This window comes from Poromitra crassiceps (assembly GCF_964638095.1).
Source record: "Poromitra crassiceps genome assembly, chromosome: 1".
Classification (NCBI taxonomy): domain Eukaryota; kingdom Metazoa; phylum Chordata; class Actinopteri; order Beryciformes; family Melamphaidae; genus Poromitra; species Poromitra crassiceps.
The window spans coordinates 7,148,946-7,165,050 of NC_139623.1; the positions used below are offsets into that span (position 1 = coordinate 7,148,946).

A 16,105-nucleotide genomic window follows, 5' to 3' on the forward strand; every position below is an offset into this window, starting at 1 on the left:
TCTTCCTCGAAATGTCCGTAGGCTAGAAGTTGCTAGAAGGTATTTTATGTTGTAACTCCAAATTCCCGGTAGAAAAAGCCTAAATAAATACATACATACATACATACATACATAAATAAATAACTTTCTCTCTCTCCCGATCCCTCCCTCTTTCCAATGTAGGTCTAACAAAACGCATTCTTATAATCATATAGGAAAATCTCTGGGAATTATTTTTTCCATCCTGAGAGGCTATTAGCCTACCGGAGTGTCTCCTCGACAATCCAGGAGGCTTGGCAATACTATTTGGACCATTTGATTTGTGGCTGTGTGAAGAAGACCGTAATGTCTGTTTGGCCCTTCTGGGCGTCCGGGTAGTGTAGCAGTACATTCCCTACCTACCTACCAACATGAGGGTCACAGGTTCGAGCCACACAGGGTGGGTGCAGGTGGGAAGCCGGATTAGGGCACGTGTTCCGGTCATTGCACTGGTGCCTCCTCTGGTCGGTCTGTTCGAGGGGAGGGGAACTGGGGGAATAGTGTGATCCAGAGCCGTGTATATAGAAGAGTCGCGACATCTCCATTCACTCCAATGGACCAGTTTTTTACTCTCAAGAGTTCCAGGAAGTAAGGTCCTGGATTAAGCAGCACTGTCGAGTTGCAGCACAATGGACAGTTTGTGTTGTACGTTTTTTTTTTTTTTTTAGAATCAAATTGTACATTATCAGCTTTATTTTAGCATGCAAAAGTAGCGCGAGACCCCTTCCTGGCTGTTCATTGGCTACTGAGTCACGCATTTTGGTTCCTCCGCTGACACCACTCTCTCTCTAGAGGACACTAAGTGTGATCCTCCCACGTGCTACGACGTCCTGCCGGTGAAACCCCTCGCTATCGGGTGACAAGAAGCGGGTGGGGACTGCACATGTATCGGAGGAAGCATGTGCTAGTCTACAACTCTCCTCAAATCGGCAGAGGGGGTGGAGCAATGACCAGGAGAGGGGGGGGGGAGATTGGCCAAGTACAATAGACCCTTCTCACGGGGGCCATTTTGTGTCGAGAAGCCAGGGTAAACACAGGTGCAAGCAAAACACTAATGAGGGTTTCCAACTTCCATGATTGGAATTTGGAAACCCTCATTAGTGTTTTGCTTGCACCTGTGTTTACCCTGGCTTCTCGACACAAAATGGCCCCCGTGAGAAGGGTCTATAGGGGAGAGAAGGACACACTGATCCTTCTGAAGCTTGGCTTGTAGCTCTCATCACCATTTCTCTCCTTTATTTTGATCATGGTTTCCTCCTTCCTCTTTCTCCCGTGCTTTGCTGCAGGCTGTGATGAGAACGAGTGGCGCTGTGGGGACGGGACCTGTGTGCCTCAGGACGTGGTGTGTGACACTAAGAAGGACTGTGGTGACGGGAGTGACGAGGCCTCTTGTAAAGTCTGTGAGTGGCCCCGGCATAGAACACTTTGTTTCCACCCATTCACACATTTCAAAATCCACACCAGCTCCCGCGATATTAAGCATTTAACATGAACCATTAAACGATGCAATTCGAATCCACAGCAGAGTCAAGAACAGTTAGGCTGGCTTTACAGGGTGAAACTTTCACGCAACTTTAGTCGGGTGAAACTGGGGTGAAACTGTGTTGCAAATGATTTGCATGGTCTAAAGCCGTCTGCGACGCACTTGAAACTTGTCTGAAACTCAGCTGCAACAGTTGCAAAACTCAACTTTGTTAAACTAGTTTCATGCAACAGCCAATCGAAACCCTGATATAGGGTCATGCACTGATGGCTCTCTTCCTTTTCTCCAGGTCACCCATACTGAAATAAAGTAGCCAGCCAGTGGCAGAATAGAGTACTGCAGGGATGACGTAGTTTTGTAGTCGGAACGCGGAAGTCCCAGACTTCCGGGTTCTTCACTGTTTCTGCCTATGGGATTTTTGAATGGGTTTTTGGCGCGATGCTTCAAATAAGGTCTGTGGGCAACGCAAGCTTAATCAAACGCGAACCTGTGTTCAGCGAGATAATCGTCACACATGCGGACCACTTTCATGAGTTTTGAAGCGTAAATGCGAGCCCTAGAAGTAAAGAGCTCGTGCTAAGCTAATCCAGAACTACACACAGTGTCGCATAGGCTTCCACGTCACGTCACCACAGCCAATTCAACCTGGAGTGTTGTTGATGTGTGCGCTGCTGTGCACTGATTACCCCGGGGCTGAACCAGGTGAGGGAAATAGAATTTCCGTGTTCGTCCTTTGAAGTGATTACATTATTGACGTATAATATCCCCGTCGACTCAACAGTGTAGTCTCATTTAGCCGTTTGCTAGCTAGCCGCCCTTTTAACGGCACGTAAAAGCTTAAAAACTCCTCATCCTCATCTGTGAAGATGATCCTGCTGAACACTGGTTCGCATTTGAATAAGCTTGCGTTAACCACAGACCTTATTTGAAGCATCGCGCCAAAAACCCATTCAAAAATCCCATAGGTAGAAACAGTGAAGAACCGGGAGTGTTAGCATCCATGTTTTCCGGACTCATTCCTGCGGCTCTCTATAAAACCTGATACAACACGTCCGAATTGATATTATGTCCAGCTAGAAAACCATACAAATATATATAATATATATATAAGATACAATAATGCAAGTTACAATGAATGAATCACACTCCCCACTTGATACAGTAATCTACTGTAGCAAGAGAGAGAAAAGGAAAAACAATATGACAGATGAAACATGACCAATCTAGCTGTTTTAGTGAAACAAGTGTTGCATGAGACTTGATTATTTTTTAATTGCTTTGTGTACATTTCAAGTTGCATGAAAATTATGTTTCATACACGCACGCACGCACACACCCACGCACGCACAGAGGGCACTCTTGCATTTCCCTTTGATTTTCACTTCTGTGAATAAAGAGGGATACTAGACCTCAACCCCAATCAATACCCCCAATCAATGTAATCTGCTTCTCAATCACTATGCATTGTGCATTCAAGCCTCACTTTGAAGCCTCACTGATTGCATGGTGTTCTTCCTGGTTAAACCTAGCAAAGCTCTAACGGTTTCATTCAAATATGTGTTTTGATTGTGGGACATGTCTCTACCCCTCTTAGCTCCGGGTATCTGCTCCATCTATAGCTTCAAGTGCAAGAACAGTGACTGTGTCAATAAGGTGAACGCAGAGTGTGACCGCAACAAAGACTGCAGCGATGGCTCCGATGAGGCCAACTGTGGTAAGAAATCTTTTATCATCTCTTCCCCCACTTTACGAATTTAAAGTCTTTTCACTATCATCTCCAGACGACTTCCTCTTAGCATTGTAAGTAATGTGATTTGATACAAAATGTGAACTACAGCATGAACTACAGCTAATCGCCTCAGTGCCATTCAAAATAGTTTAGCGAAGAGCGGGGTTGAGCTGCGCGTTGGGCTGTCTGCTAGAAAAGAGCCCCAGGCCTTGACAGTTTTATTTATTTGATTCGTGTTTGAAAGCAGCTCTTGACATCTCTGAAGTTTTTGTTTTCCCCTCCATTCAAGCCTCGGGCTCTGACTGTTGTTTTTGATCAGATAATATGCCTGCGTGCCTTATTAGAATTCCAAAGAGCCGTGTAGTTCACAGCCAAGGCCGGCATCATGACAGCTTCACGTCGACTTCCTCCTCGCCTTCGGTTTTTCCCTCTGATCATTAATGCCGGTCTCATCTGCTGTCTCTCTCTCTCACTCACCAACACCATGCAACCTCCTTCCTCTCTCTCTCTCTCTCTCTCTCTCTCACTCACCAACACCATGCAACCTCCTTCCTCTCTCTCTCTCTCTCTCTCTCTCTCTCTCTCACTCACCAACACCATGCAACCTCCTTCCTCTCTCTCTCTCTCTCTCTCTCTCTCACTCACCAACACCATGCAACCTCCTTCCTCTCTCTCTCTCTCTCTCTCACCAACACCATGCAACCTCCTTCGTCTCTCTCTCTCTCTCTCTCTCACCAACACCATGCAACCTCCTTCATCTCTCTCTCTCTCTCTCTCTCTCACTCACCAACACCATGCAACCTCCTTCCTCTCTCTCACTCACCAACACCATGCAACCTCCTTCCTCTCTCTCTCTCTCTCTCTCTCTCTCTCTCACCAACACCATGCAACCTCCTTCCTCTCTCTCTCTCACCAACACCATGCAACCTCCTTCCTCTCTCTCTCTCTCACTCACCAACACCATGCAACCTCCTTCCTCTCTCTCTCTCACTCACCAACACCATGCAACCTCCTTCCTCTCTCTCTCTCTCTCTCTCTCTCTCACCAACACCATGCAACCTCCTTCCCCTCTCTCTCTCTCTCTCACCAACACCATGCAACCTGCTTCCTCTCTCTCTCTCACCAACACCATGCAACCTCCTTCCTCTCTCTCTCTCACCAACACCATGCAACCTCCTTCCTCTCTCTCTCTCACCAACACCATGAAACCTCCTTCCTCTCTCTCTCTCTCTCTCTCTCTCTCTCTCTCTCTCTCTCTCTCTCTCACCAACACCATGCAACCTCCTTCCTCTCTCTCTCTCTCTCTCACCAACACCATGCAACCTCCTTCCTCTCTCTCGCTCTCTCACCAACACCATGCAACCTCCTTCCTCTCTCTCGCTCACCAACACCATGCAACCTCCTTCCTCTCTCTCTCTCTCTCTCACCAACACCATGCAACCTCCTTCCTCTCTCTCTCTCTCTCTCTCTCTCTCTCTCACCAACACCATGCAACCTCCTTCCTCTCTCTCTCTCTCTCTCTCTCACCAACACCATGCAACCTCCTTCCTCTCTCTCTCTCTCTCTCTCTCTCTCTCACCAACACCATGCAACCTCCTTCCTCTCTCTCTCTCTCTCTCTCTCTCTCTCTCACCAACACCATGCAACCTCCTTCCTCTCTCTCTCTCTCTCACCAACACCATGCAACCTCCTTCCTCTCTCTCTCTCTCTCTCTCTCTCACCAACACCATGCAACCTCCTTCCTCTCTCTCTCTCTCTCTCACCAACACCATGCAACCTCCTTCCTCTCTCTCTCTCTCTCTCTCTCTCTCTCTCTCTCACCAACACCATGCAACCTCCTTCCTCTCTCTCTCTCTCTCTCTCTCTCTCACTCACCAACACCATGCAACCTCCTTCCTCTCTGATCCCATCCGTGTCTCTACAGACTGTGGCATCAGGCCCTATAAGCTGAACCGCATTGTGGGCGGGGAGAACGCAGAGCTGGGGGAGTGGCCCTGGCAGGTGAGCCTTCACTTCCGGACCCGCGGGCATGCGTGTGGTGCCTCCATCCTCTCCGAAAAGTGGCTCCTTTCTGCTGCCCACTGCTTCCAGACCAGTGACCCTCAGTGAGTTACAGCTGTAAGACTGTACCAAGCACTGCAATAAGCCACTATACTTTTCCTCTGGTAACAGAGAGATGACAAATGTCATCTGGAGCAATTTCTCTCTTATGTATTTTATGACTGTTATTGTTCCCTTATTTTATTTTATTTTACTTTTTATTATTCATGACGTTGTTTTTCATTTTCTTAGATCTGATTATACAATATCCCTTCTCATACATTTAACTGCATTCTGATGGGGGGGCGGATAGTATTTTGCTCAACAGAGAGCAATTTATGTACAAATTACATAGTCTGGAAATTAGCCCCTAATGATACAGTTAATTCAGAAAAACCTTGGGGGCTAAATTTGCATCCCATCATTGATAACAGAGTGCTGCATTTATCAGAGCAGCCTGTAGGTGGAGCACTAGCCATGCCGTTTGACCTGATTCACTTCCATTGTGTTAGAGCAGAGAATCCTTCAGAGACTCAGTAATGATATTCACTGTACAATGCTATTAGGTTTTCCTCAATATCATATATTCATTTTGTAGCAAATAATGTATGTATATGCATACTGTATATATATATATATATATATATATATATATATATATATATACATATATACATACATATATATATATATATATATATATATCACTGTAGCTTGGTGCACGTGTGCAAACAAATCAAAAGTGACCCTGTATGCACTATTTCAGGAACCATGTGGCATCCAACTGGCAGTCCTACAGTGGCATGCAGAACCAGTACAACCAGGATGACGTCCAGCGCCGTCCACTGAAGAAAATCATCACCCACCCAGACTACAACCAGATGACCTTTGACTATGACATCGCTCTGTTGGAGGTCAGCGAGGCGCTGGAGTTCACCAACACCATCCACCCCATCTGCCTGCCCGCCACCTCCCACGTCTTCCCCGCCGGCATGTCCTGCTGGGTCACCGGCTGGGGCACGGTCCGAGAAGGAGGTAAGGTGAACGGGGTGCTGATTTCTGGCTGAACTGTGGCCTTTTTCTTCTTCTTCTGCTTTTTTACTGTAAGTGATTGTTTCCTCATTTTGAATATGCACACTGATACATACCTGCCGGAAGTCTCCCTATTTTTAACCCTTTCTCCTGCTGCGCTCCCGATTGGTAGTATCATATGAAACTAGAAGACCTAACACATCTATTTTAAAGCCAAAGTGAAGTATCCAGTATCATATGAAACTAGAAGACCTAACACATCTATTTTAAAGCCAAAGTGAAGTATCCAGTATCCAATATGAAACTAGAAGACCTAACACATCTATGTAAAGCCAAAGTGAAGTATCCAGTATCATATGAAACTAGAAGACCTAACACATCTATTTTAAAGCCAAAGTGAAGTATCCAGTATCCAATATGAAACTAGAAGACCTAACACATCTATTTTAAAGCCAAAGTGAAGTATCCAGTATCATATGAAACTAGAAGACCTAACACATCTATTTTAAAACCAAAGTGAAGTATCCAGTATCATATGAAACTAGAAGACCTAACACATCTATTTTAAAACCAAAGTGAAGTATCCAGTATCATATGAAACTACAAGACCTAACATCTATTTAAAAGCCAAACTGAAGTATCCAGTATCATATGAAACTAGAAGACCCAACACATCTATTTTAAAGCCAAAGTGAAGCATCCAATATCATATTAAACTAAAAGACCTAACACATCTATTTTAAAACCAAAGTGAAGTATCCAGTATCATATGAAACTAGAAGACCTAACACATCTATTTTAAAGCCAAAGTGAAGTATCCAGTATCCAATATGAAACTAGAAGACCTAACACATCTATTTTAAAGCCAAAGTGAAGTATCCAGTATCATATGAAACTAGAAGACCTAACACATCTATTTTAAAACCAAAGTGAAGTATCCAGTATCCAATATGAAACTAGAAGACCTAACACATCTATTTTAAAGCCAAAGTGAAGTATCCAGTATCATATGAAACTAGAAGACCTAACACATCTATTTTAAAGCCAAAGTGAAGTATCCAGTATCATATGAAACTAGAAGACCTAACACATCTATTTTAAAGCCAAAGTGAAGTATCCAGTATCCAATATGAAACTAGAAGACCTAACACATCTATTTTAAAGCCAAAGTGAAGTATCCAGTATCATATGAAACTAGAAGACCTAACACATCTATTTTAAAGCCAAAGTGAAGTATCCAGTATCATATGAAACTAGAAGACCTAACACATCTATTTTAAAGCCAAAGTGAAGTATCCAGTATCATATGAAACTAGAAGTCCTAACACATCTATTTTAAAGCCAAAGTGAAGTATCCAGTATCCAATATGAAACTAGAAGACCTAACACATCTATTTTAAAGCCAAAGTGAAGTATCCAGTATCCAATATGAAACTAGAAGACCTAACACATCTATGTAAAGCCAAAGTGAAGTATCCAGTATCATATTAAACTAAAAGACCTAACACATCTATTTTAAAACCAAAGTGAAGTATCCAGTATCATATGAAACTAGAAGACCTAACACATCTATTTTAAAGCCAAAGTGAAGTATCCAGTATCATATGAAACTAGAAGACCTAACACATCTATTTTAAAGCCAAAGTGAAGTATCCAGTATCATATGAAACTAGAAGACCTAACACATCTATTTTAAAGCCAAAGTGAAGTATCCAGTATCATATGAAACTAGAAGTCCTAACACATCTATTTTAAAGCCAAAGTGAAGTATCCAGTATCCAATATGAAACTAGAAGACCTAACACATCTATTTTAAAGCCAAAGTGAAGTATCCAGTATCCAATATGAAACTAGAAGACCTAACACATCTATGTAAAGCCAAAGTGAAGTATCCAGTATCATATGAAACTAGAAGACCTAACACATCTATTTTAAAGCCAAAGTGAAGTATCCAGTATCATATGAAACTAGAAGACCTAACACATCTATTTTAAAACCAAAGTGAAGTATCCAGTATCATATGAAACTAGAAGACCTAACACATCTATTTTAAAGCCAAAGTGAAGTATCCAGTAGCATATGAAACTAGAAGACCTAACACATCTATTTTAAAGCCAAAGTGAAGTATCCAGTATCATATGAAACTAGAAGACCTAACACATCTATTTTAAAACCAAAGTGAAGTATCCAGTATCATATGAAACTAGAAGACCTAACACATCTATTTTAAAACCAAAGTGAAGTATCCAGTAGCATATGAAACTAGAAGACCTAACACATCTATTTTAAAGCCAAAGTGAAGTATCCAGTATCATATGAAACTAGAAGACCTAACACATCTATTTTAAAACCAAAGTGAAGTATCCAGTATCATATGAAACTAGAAGACCTAACACATCTATTTTAAAACCAAAGTGAAGTATCCAATATCATATTAAACTAAAAGACCTAACACATCTATTTTAAAACCAAAGTGAAGTATCCAGTATCATATGAAACTAGAAGACCTAACACATCTATTTTAAAGCCAAAGTGAAGTATCCAGTATCATATGAAACTAGAAGACCTAACACATCTATTTTAAAGCCAAAGTGAAGTATCCAGTATCATATGAAACTAGAAGACCTAACACATCTATTTTAAAGCCAAAGTGAAGTATCCAGTATCATATGAAACTAGAAGTCCTAACACATCTATTTTAAAGCCAAAGTGAAGTATCCAGTATCCAATATGAAACTAGAAGACCTAACACATCTATTTTAAAGCCAAAGTGAAGTATCCAGTATCCAATATGAAACTAGAAGACCTAACACATCTATGTAAAGCCAAAGTGAAGTATCCAGTATCATATTAAACTAAAAGACCTAACACATCTATTTTAAAACCAAAGTGAAGTATCCAGTATCATATGAAACTAGAAGACCTAACACATCTATTTTAAAGCCAAAGTGAAGTATCCAGTATCATATGAAACTAGAAGACCTAACACATCTATTTTAAAGCCAAAGTGAAGTATCCAGTATCATATGAAACTAGAAGACCTAACACATCTATTTTAAAGCCAAAGTGAAGTATCCAGTATCATATGAAACTAGAAGTCCTAACACATCTATTTTAAAGCCAAAGTGAAGTATCCAGTATCCAATATGAAACTAGAAGACCTAACACATCTATTTTAAAGCCAAAGTGAAGTATCCAGTATCCAATATGAAACTAGAAGACCTAACACATCTATGTAAAGCCAAAGTGAAGTATCCAGTATCATATTGTTGTATATTAGAAGCTTCTTCTTTACCTTGATAATGACCAGAACGGGTTTGATGAACTGAAACTTTATTTTCTCCAACGTAGCTGCAGCATGAGGAGATAAACAGTGGACCGCAGGTCCATCTTGCAAACACAATACACTCTAGCGAGGTTAAGCTAGTTCACTGCATAAGGCAGACACATCCGTCTTGGAGTTTCAAAGTAAAAGCGCCTATGCATGAAACAGGAAACGAACATGAAATAATCCGTGCATGACAAGTAAAGCATAAATGAAATTATCATTACCAGATTTCTTAATACATGTCGCATTTGTAGTAAATATAGTAACTGTAAATACTGTAAATATCATATATTTTAGCTATGATGAGAAACTATAATCTTTTGACTATTTATTGATATTTATTCTATTTATTACTATTAATTGCCTTATTTAATTACTCAAATCAAACAATTCACAACACTCCCGCCCGATGAACAACTGTTCATCACTCCTTATTAGTCATCTCTTTAACTAATCTCTAAAGGATATATCAACTGAATGGGTCTCTTCAACAAACTGCCCGTGGTGGTACGAACAGTACATGAGCGTACGAGTCCATCTCTCCCTGGAAAGAGCTCTGTTATCCTGCCCATTTTCCAGGTCTGCCGGGGTACATTGTCCTCACCGATCAGGACGACATCTCCCACCTTCAGCACAGTGGGTACAGGTGTCTCACACTTGTGAGCCGATTTCAAGTCCATCAGGTAGTCCTTTCTCCAGCTGTTCCAAAAGCTGGTTAGGAGTCTTTGCCGGTACTTCCACCTCCGACCCATGTCCTCTCTGCTCACATTGGTTGCCTGAGATGGTGGAAGCATATTCTTTGGTGGCAGAGAAGTTAGTCTTTTTCCAACCAGGAAGTGTGAGGGTGTAAGTGGCTGCGGCTCTGATGCATCACTGTCCACATACGAGAGTGGCCTGGAGTTTAACACAGCCTCTACCTCAGCTAGCATGGTTGTCAGTTCCTCAAAGTTTAGTGAGGCCTTCCCCAGGGTTCTCTTTAGACACGTTTTTACAGATCTCACAAGTCTCTCCCAGAAGCCCCCCCACCAAGCGGCTCGCTCGGCAATAAACTTCCAGGTGATCCCTTTGTCAGTGAAGAACTGCGTTAGCTCTGATTCTCTGATTGACTGCCATAGCTCTTTCAGATCCTTGTCTGCTCGTTTGAAGGTCTTGGCATTATCCGAGTAAATAACTTTACACAGCCCTCGCCTTGCAATAAACCTCTTTAAGGCTAAGAGAAACCTTTCAGTTGTCAGATCTGTGACGAGCTCTAAATGCACTGCCCTGGTGACAGCACATGTGAAAAGTGCAATATATGCCTTAGCCTGACCACTTGACTGACCACTAGACTTGACATATAATGGCCCTGCAAAATCTACCCCCGTAACTTCAAAGGGTGGGGACTCTGTGACTCTGTCTCTGGGTAGTGGCGCTGTCACTTGCTGCGCTGGTTTCACCTTCAGTCTCCTACAAATGTAACAGTGTGAGACCATTTTCTTCACTAGCTATTAGCTCCACACTAATCCTAACACCTTCAGCACATTTCCAACTGTGTCTGTTTCGGGTGCATGCTCAAATCCCTTTTCTGTCCACTTGGCTCTTAGCTCTGGGGAATTTGTAACCCATTTGCACAGGTTCATGCTTGCATGTGACAGAATCTCTTTTGCTGTTGTGGTAACAGCAAGTGCCTCATCCACATCATCTGAGCTGGAGATAAAATCATCTACATAGAGAGACTCTCTCAGCGTCTCCACTGTCTTAGACTGCTCTGTTTCATACTGTTTGATATGTTTTCTTATTGTTGCAGCTAACAGGAATGGGCTGGGTGAGACTCCAAATACTACTCTACTCATTCTCATGATGCGCAGCTCATTTTCACAGTCTTTGGTTGGAGGTCCATGTAGCCACAGGAACCTAACAGCATCTTTGTCTTTCTCTGCTAGAGCTATCTGCAGGAAAGCCTTGGTAATATCTGCAGTGAAGGCTATCTTATGGAGTCTGAACTTGATTAGCACATCTAGCAGATTTGGGTTAAGGTTTGGCCCTGTCAGTAAACAGTCATTTAGGGATGGGCAGCCCTCCTCGTGTGATGACGCATCAAATACTACTCTCAGTTTTGTAGTTACCTTGTCCTCTCGAAGAACAGCATGATGTGGCATGTAGTATTTCACAGTCTCTGTTTGTTCTGCTGCTGAAGTGCTCTTTGGTACATCCTCACAGATGCCTTGCTCCAGGTAATCCTGCATGACATCATTGTACCTTGAATACAAGGTTGCATCCATTTTTAGTCTCCTCTTGAGGCTTTCAAACCGTCCTTTTGCGACCCTGAAGTTGTCTGGAAGAGCTGAGCTGTCGGGGCGCCATGGTAACTCAACTTGGTAGCGGCCATCCTTGCATGTTGTAGTCTGTTCAAAGTTCTGGAGAGCCTCTGTTTGCTCTGGGATCTGAGTTTGTTCATGAACAATTCCCAGTGACTCTACCTCCCAAAAGGCGTGCAGCTGTTTTGAGATCTGGGTTTCCTCGCATACACTGATGTGCATGCATGTGGCGTCGGTTACACTGGATGATGAGACTGGCCCTTGTAAAGCCCAGCCAAAGGTGCTTTCTATGGCTACTAGTGTTTTTGTTATCCTCTGGACCTTGCCAGACACTATTTGCCAGTAATAGTCTGATCCTATCAATACTGACAGTTCTGGATCATTAGCGCCCTCCAGAGGAAAATCAGCAAGCTGCAGACCATTTTTCTTTAACTCTTCTTGGATGGGTAAACTAGGGACCTTTATTATAGCAGTGCACACTTGAGGGGTTTCTACTGCTTCGATCACAATTCTTTGCTGTGTGTTCCACACGTTCTCCAGCGATACCTTCACAATGTTGCGTTGTGCTGTTACAGGAGCAGTAGATCCAAAGGTGTGTAGATTAAGTGTCTCTTGCCTCACCACTGGAAGTTTTAGCGCCTTCACCACACCCTCATGAATGAAGCTTCTCTGGCTGCCTCCATCTAAGAGACAGCGCACGATTTTTCTCCCAGCTGGGCCCTCTGTCCATGCCTTGACTGTCTGGAGCAGTACTGTGTCCTGAACGTTAGCTTTCAGTTTCATGGTGTTGGACACAGAGGAGACCACGGTGTCTGTCTGGACATTGTCACTGTCTGGCTTTGCTTCACTTTGATCACAGACTGACTGGTGATGTCTGCGACCACACAAGGCACATGAAACACCTTTAATTCTGCAGAATTTGGCAATGTGTTTCGGGCCTAAGCATACATAGCATCTTCCCAATTTTCTCAATTTCTCTTTACGAGCAGCCACAGAATGTTCTGGACAATGTTCTGGTTTATGGTTAGCACTGTCACAATATACACATGTCTGAGGCACAGTACTCGCTGTGTGCAGTGTAGCTGCTGAGGGCATACTCCATCTTTTAGGTCTGGTTTCACTGAAGGAGGATGGCTTACTGAATGACCTATTACTTGGCGGAATGTCCCTTTGATCTGGTCTGGTTTGATTTGGTCTGGTTAGCTGAAGTGCTCTCTCTCTGCTTTGCACTTCATTTTGCAGGAACTGTATTAGTTCGAGCACCTTCCATTCACCGCTGGAGTCTGACTTGCGTGTGTAGGCTAATGCTATGTCATCTGGTATGAGCTGCAGTAGTACTGGGCATAGCAGGCAGCCATATGTGTCACTGTGAACCCCTAAGGATTCTAGACTGCGAATCTGTATTTCACATTCATCGTACAGGTGCCTGAGAGCTACTATATCTGCAGATCTTTTCACTGGAGTTAAGGTGAGTAATTTTGACATATGTGCACTTACTACAATGTCTTTTCTTCCAAAACGGTTCTGTAGCAACTCTATTGCTGCATCATAATTCCCATCGGTCATAGCAAGTCCTGCTACAGCTCTTGCTGCTGCTCCAGTCAGATACGATTTTAGGTACGTGAATTTCTCCCTCTTGCACAGCGTGTTGTTGTTATGAATAGCTGTTTCATATTGAGACCAGAATTCTTGCCACTGGCTTATCTCTCCACTGTATTTATCTATCACTAGCTTGGGCAGTTTAACAGTCTGTTGACTTGGTGATCTGACTGAATTTGAACTTGCATCGCTCACCCGCACTCTCACAGGCTCCTGTGTCTTCTCAATAAGCCTGCTGGCTCGAGCTTTCCACGTGAGAATGCGGTCCTGGTAGTCCTGTGTGCTTGCAATCTCTGCCTCCAGATCGTCCGTATGAGTTTTATCCTCAATGCCTTTGTCTAAATCCAGTAAAGTTTCTTCTTTTGATGACAATACTGCAAGCATTTCACGGAGTTTCTCATAGTCAGGCAGATCTTCCCCCACCTCCTCTTCCATGCGCGTTAGCAGCTTTGTTGTTGAGGCACGGATCGTCCCCCGTTTCTTCTTCATCCGTTCAAAGAGCTCGGCCATTTCTGTTGTTAGCGTTAGCTACCGTTTAGCTAACTTAGCTTCCAACTTCAAAGTTCAATCATGTATCGATCTGATTCCCGCGTTTTCGGCACCAACATGTTGTATATTAGAAGCTTCTTCTTTACCTTGATAATGACCAGAACGGGTTTGATGAACTGAAACTTTATTTTCTCCAACGTAGCTGCAGCATGAGGAGATAAACAGTGGACCGCAGGTCCATCTTGCAAACACAATACACTCTAGCGAGGTTAAGCTAGTTCACTGCATAAGGCAGACACATCCGTCTTGGAGTTTCAAAGTAAAAGCGCCTATGCATGAAACAGGAAACGAACATGAAATAATCCGTGCATGACAAGTAAAGCATAAATGAAATTATCATTACCAGATTTCTTAATACATGTCGCATTTGTAGTAAATATAGTAACTGTAAATACTGTAAATATCATATATTTTAGCTATGATGAGAAACTATAATCTTTTGACTATTTATTGATATTTATTCTATTTATTACTATTAATTGCCTTATTTAATTACTCAAATCAAACAATTCACAACAATATGAAACTAGAAGACCTAACACATCTATTTTAAAGCCAAAGTGAAGTATCCAGTATCATATGAAACTAGAAGACCTAACACATATATTTTAAAACCAAAGTGAAGTATCCATTATCATATGAAACTAGAAGACCTAACACATCTATTTTAAAGCCAAAGTGAAGTATCCAGTATCATATGAAACTAGAAGACCTAACACATCTATTTTAAAGCCAAAGTGAAGTATCCAGTATCATATGAAACTAGAAGACCTAACACATCTATTTTAAAGCCAAAGTGAAGTATCCAGTAGCATATGAAACTAGAAGACCTAACACATCTATTTTAAAACCAAAGTGAAGTATCCAGTATCATATGAAACTAGACCTAACACATCTATTTTAAAGCCAAAGTGAAGTATCCAGTATCATATGAAACTAGAAGACCTAACACATCTATTTTAAAACCAAAGTGAAGTATCCAGTATCATATGAAACTAGAAGACCTAACACATCTATTTTAAAGCCAAAGTGAAGTATCCAGTAGCATATGAAACTAGAAGACCTGACACATCTATTTTAAAACCAAAGTGAAGTATCCAGTATCATATGAAACTAGACCTAACACATCTATTTTAAAGCCAAAGTGAAGTATCCAGTATCATATGAAACTAGAAGACCTAACACATCTATTTAAAGCCAAAGTGAAGTATCCAGTATCATATGAAACTAGAAGACCTAACACATCTATTTTAAAGCCAAAGTGAAGTATCCAGTATCATATGAAACTAGAAGACATAACACATATATTTTAAAGCCAAAGTGAAGTATCCAGTATCATATGAAACTAGAAGACCTAACACATCTATTTTAAAGCCAAAGTGAAGTATCCAGTATCATATGAAACTAGAAGACCTAACACATCTATTTTAAAGCCAAAGTGAAGTATCCAGTATCATATGAAACTAGAAGACCTAACACATCTATTTTAAAGCCAAAGTGCAGTATCCAGTATCATATGAAACTAGAAGACCTAACACATCTATTTTAAAACCAAAGTGAAGTATCCAGTATCATATGAAACTAGACCTAGCACATCTATTTTAAAACCAAAGTGAAGTATCCAGTATCATATGAAACTAGACCTAACACATCTATTTTAAAGCCAAAGTGAAGTATCCAGTATCATATGAAACTAGAACACATAACACATATATTTTAAAGCCAAAGTGAAGTATCCAGTATCATATGAAACTAGAAGACCTAACACATCTATTATAAAGCCAAAGTGAAGTATCCAGTATCATATGAAACTAGAAGACCTAACACATCTATTTTAAAGCCAAAGTGAAGTATCCAGTATCCAATATGAAACTAGAAGACCTAACACATCTATGTAAAGCCAAAGTGAAGTATCCAGTATCATATGAAACTAGAAGACCTAACACATCTATTTTAAAGCCAAAGTGAAGTATCCAGTATCATATGAAACTAGAAGACCTAACACATATATTTTAAAGCCAAAGTGAAGT

At 41.7% G+C, this 16,105-nt stretch overlaps 1 protein-coding gene across 2 annotated transcripts in view; it reads left to right on the plus strand.

Moving 5' to 3' along the window:
- st14 (ST14 transmembrane serine protease matriptase) overlaps positions 1 to 16,105 on the plus strand; it is a 66,352-nt gene that overhangs the window by 41,334 nt on the left and 8,913 nt on the right. For both annotated transcript variants that reach the window (XM_083640122.1, XM_083640123.1), the window contains exons 14-17: positions 1,305 to 1,418; positions 3,096 to 3,215; positions 5,155 to 5,335; positions 6,037 to 6,305. In XM_083640122.1, coding sequence (XP_083496248.1) covers positions 1,305 to 1,418; positions 3,096 to 3,215; positions 5,155 to 5,335; positions 6,037 to 6,305 — 684 coding nt within the window. The remainder of the gene's footprint in view (positions 1 to 1,304; positions 1,419 to 3,095; positions 3,216 to 5,154; positions 5,336 to 6,036; positions 6,306 to 16,105) is intronic.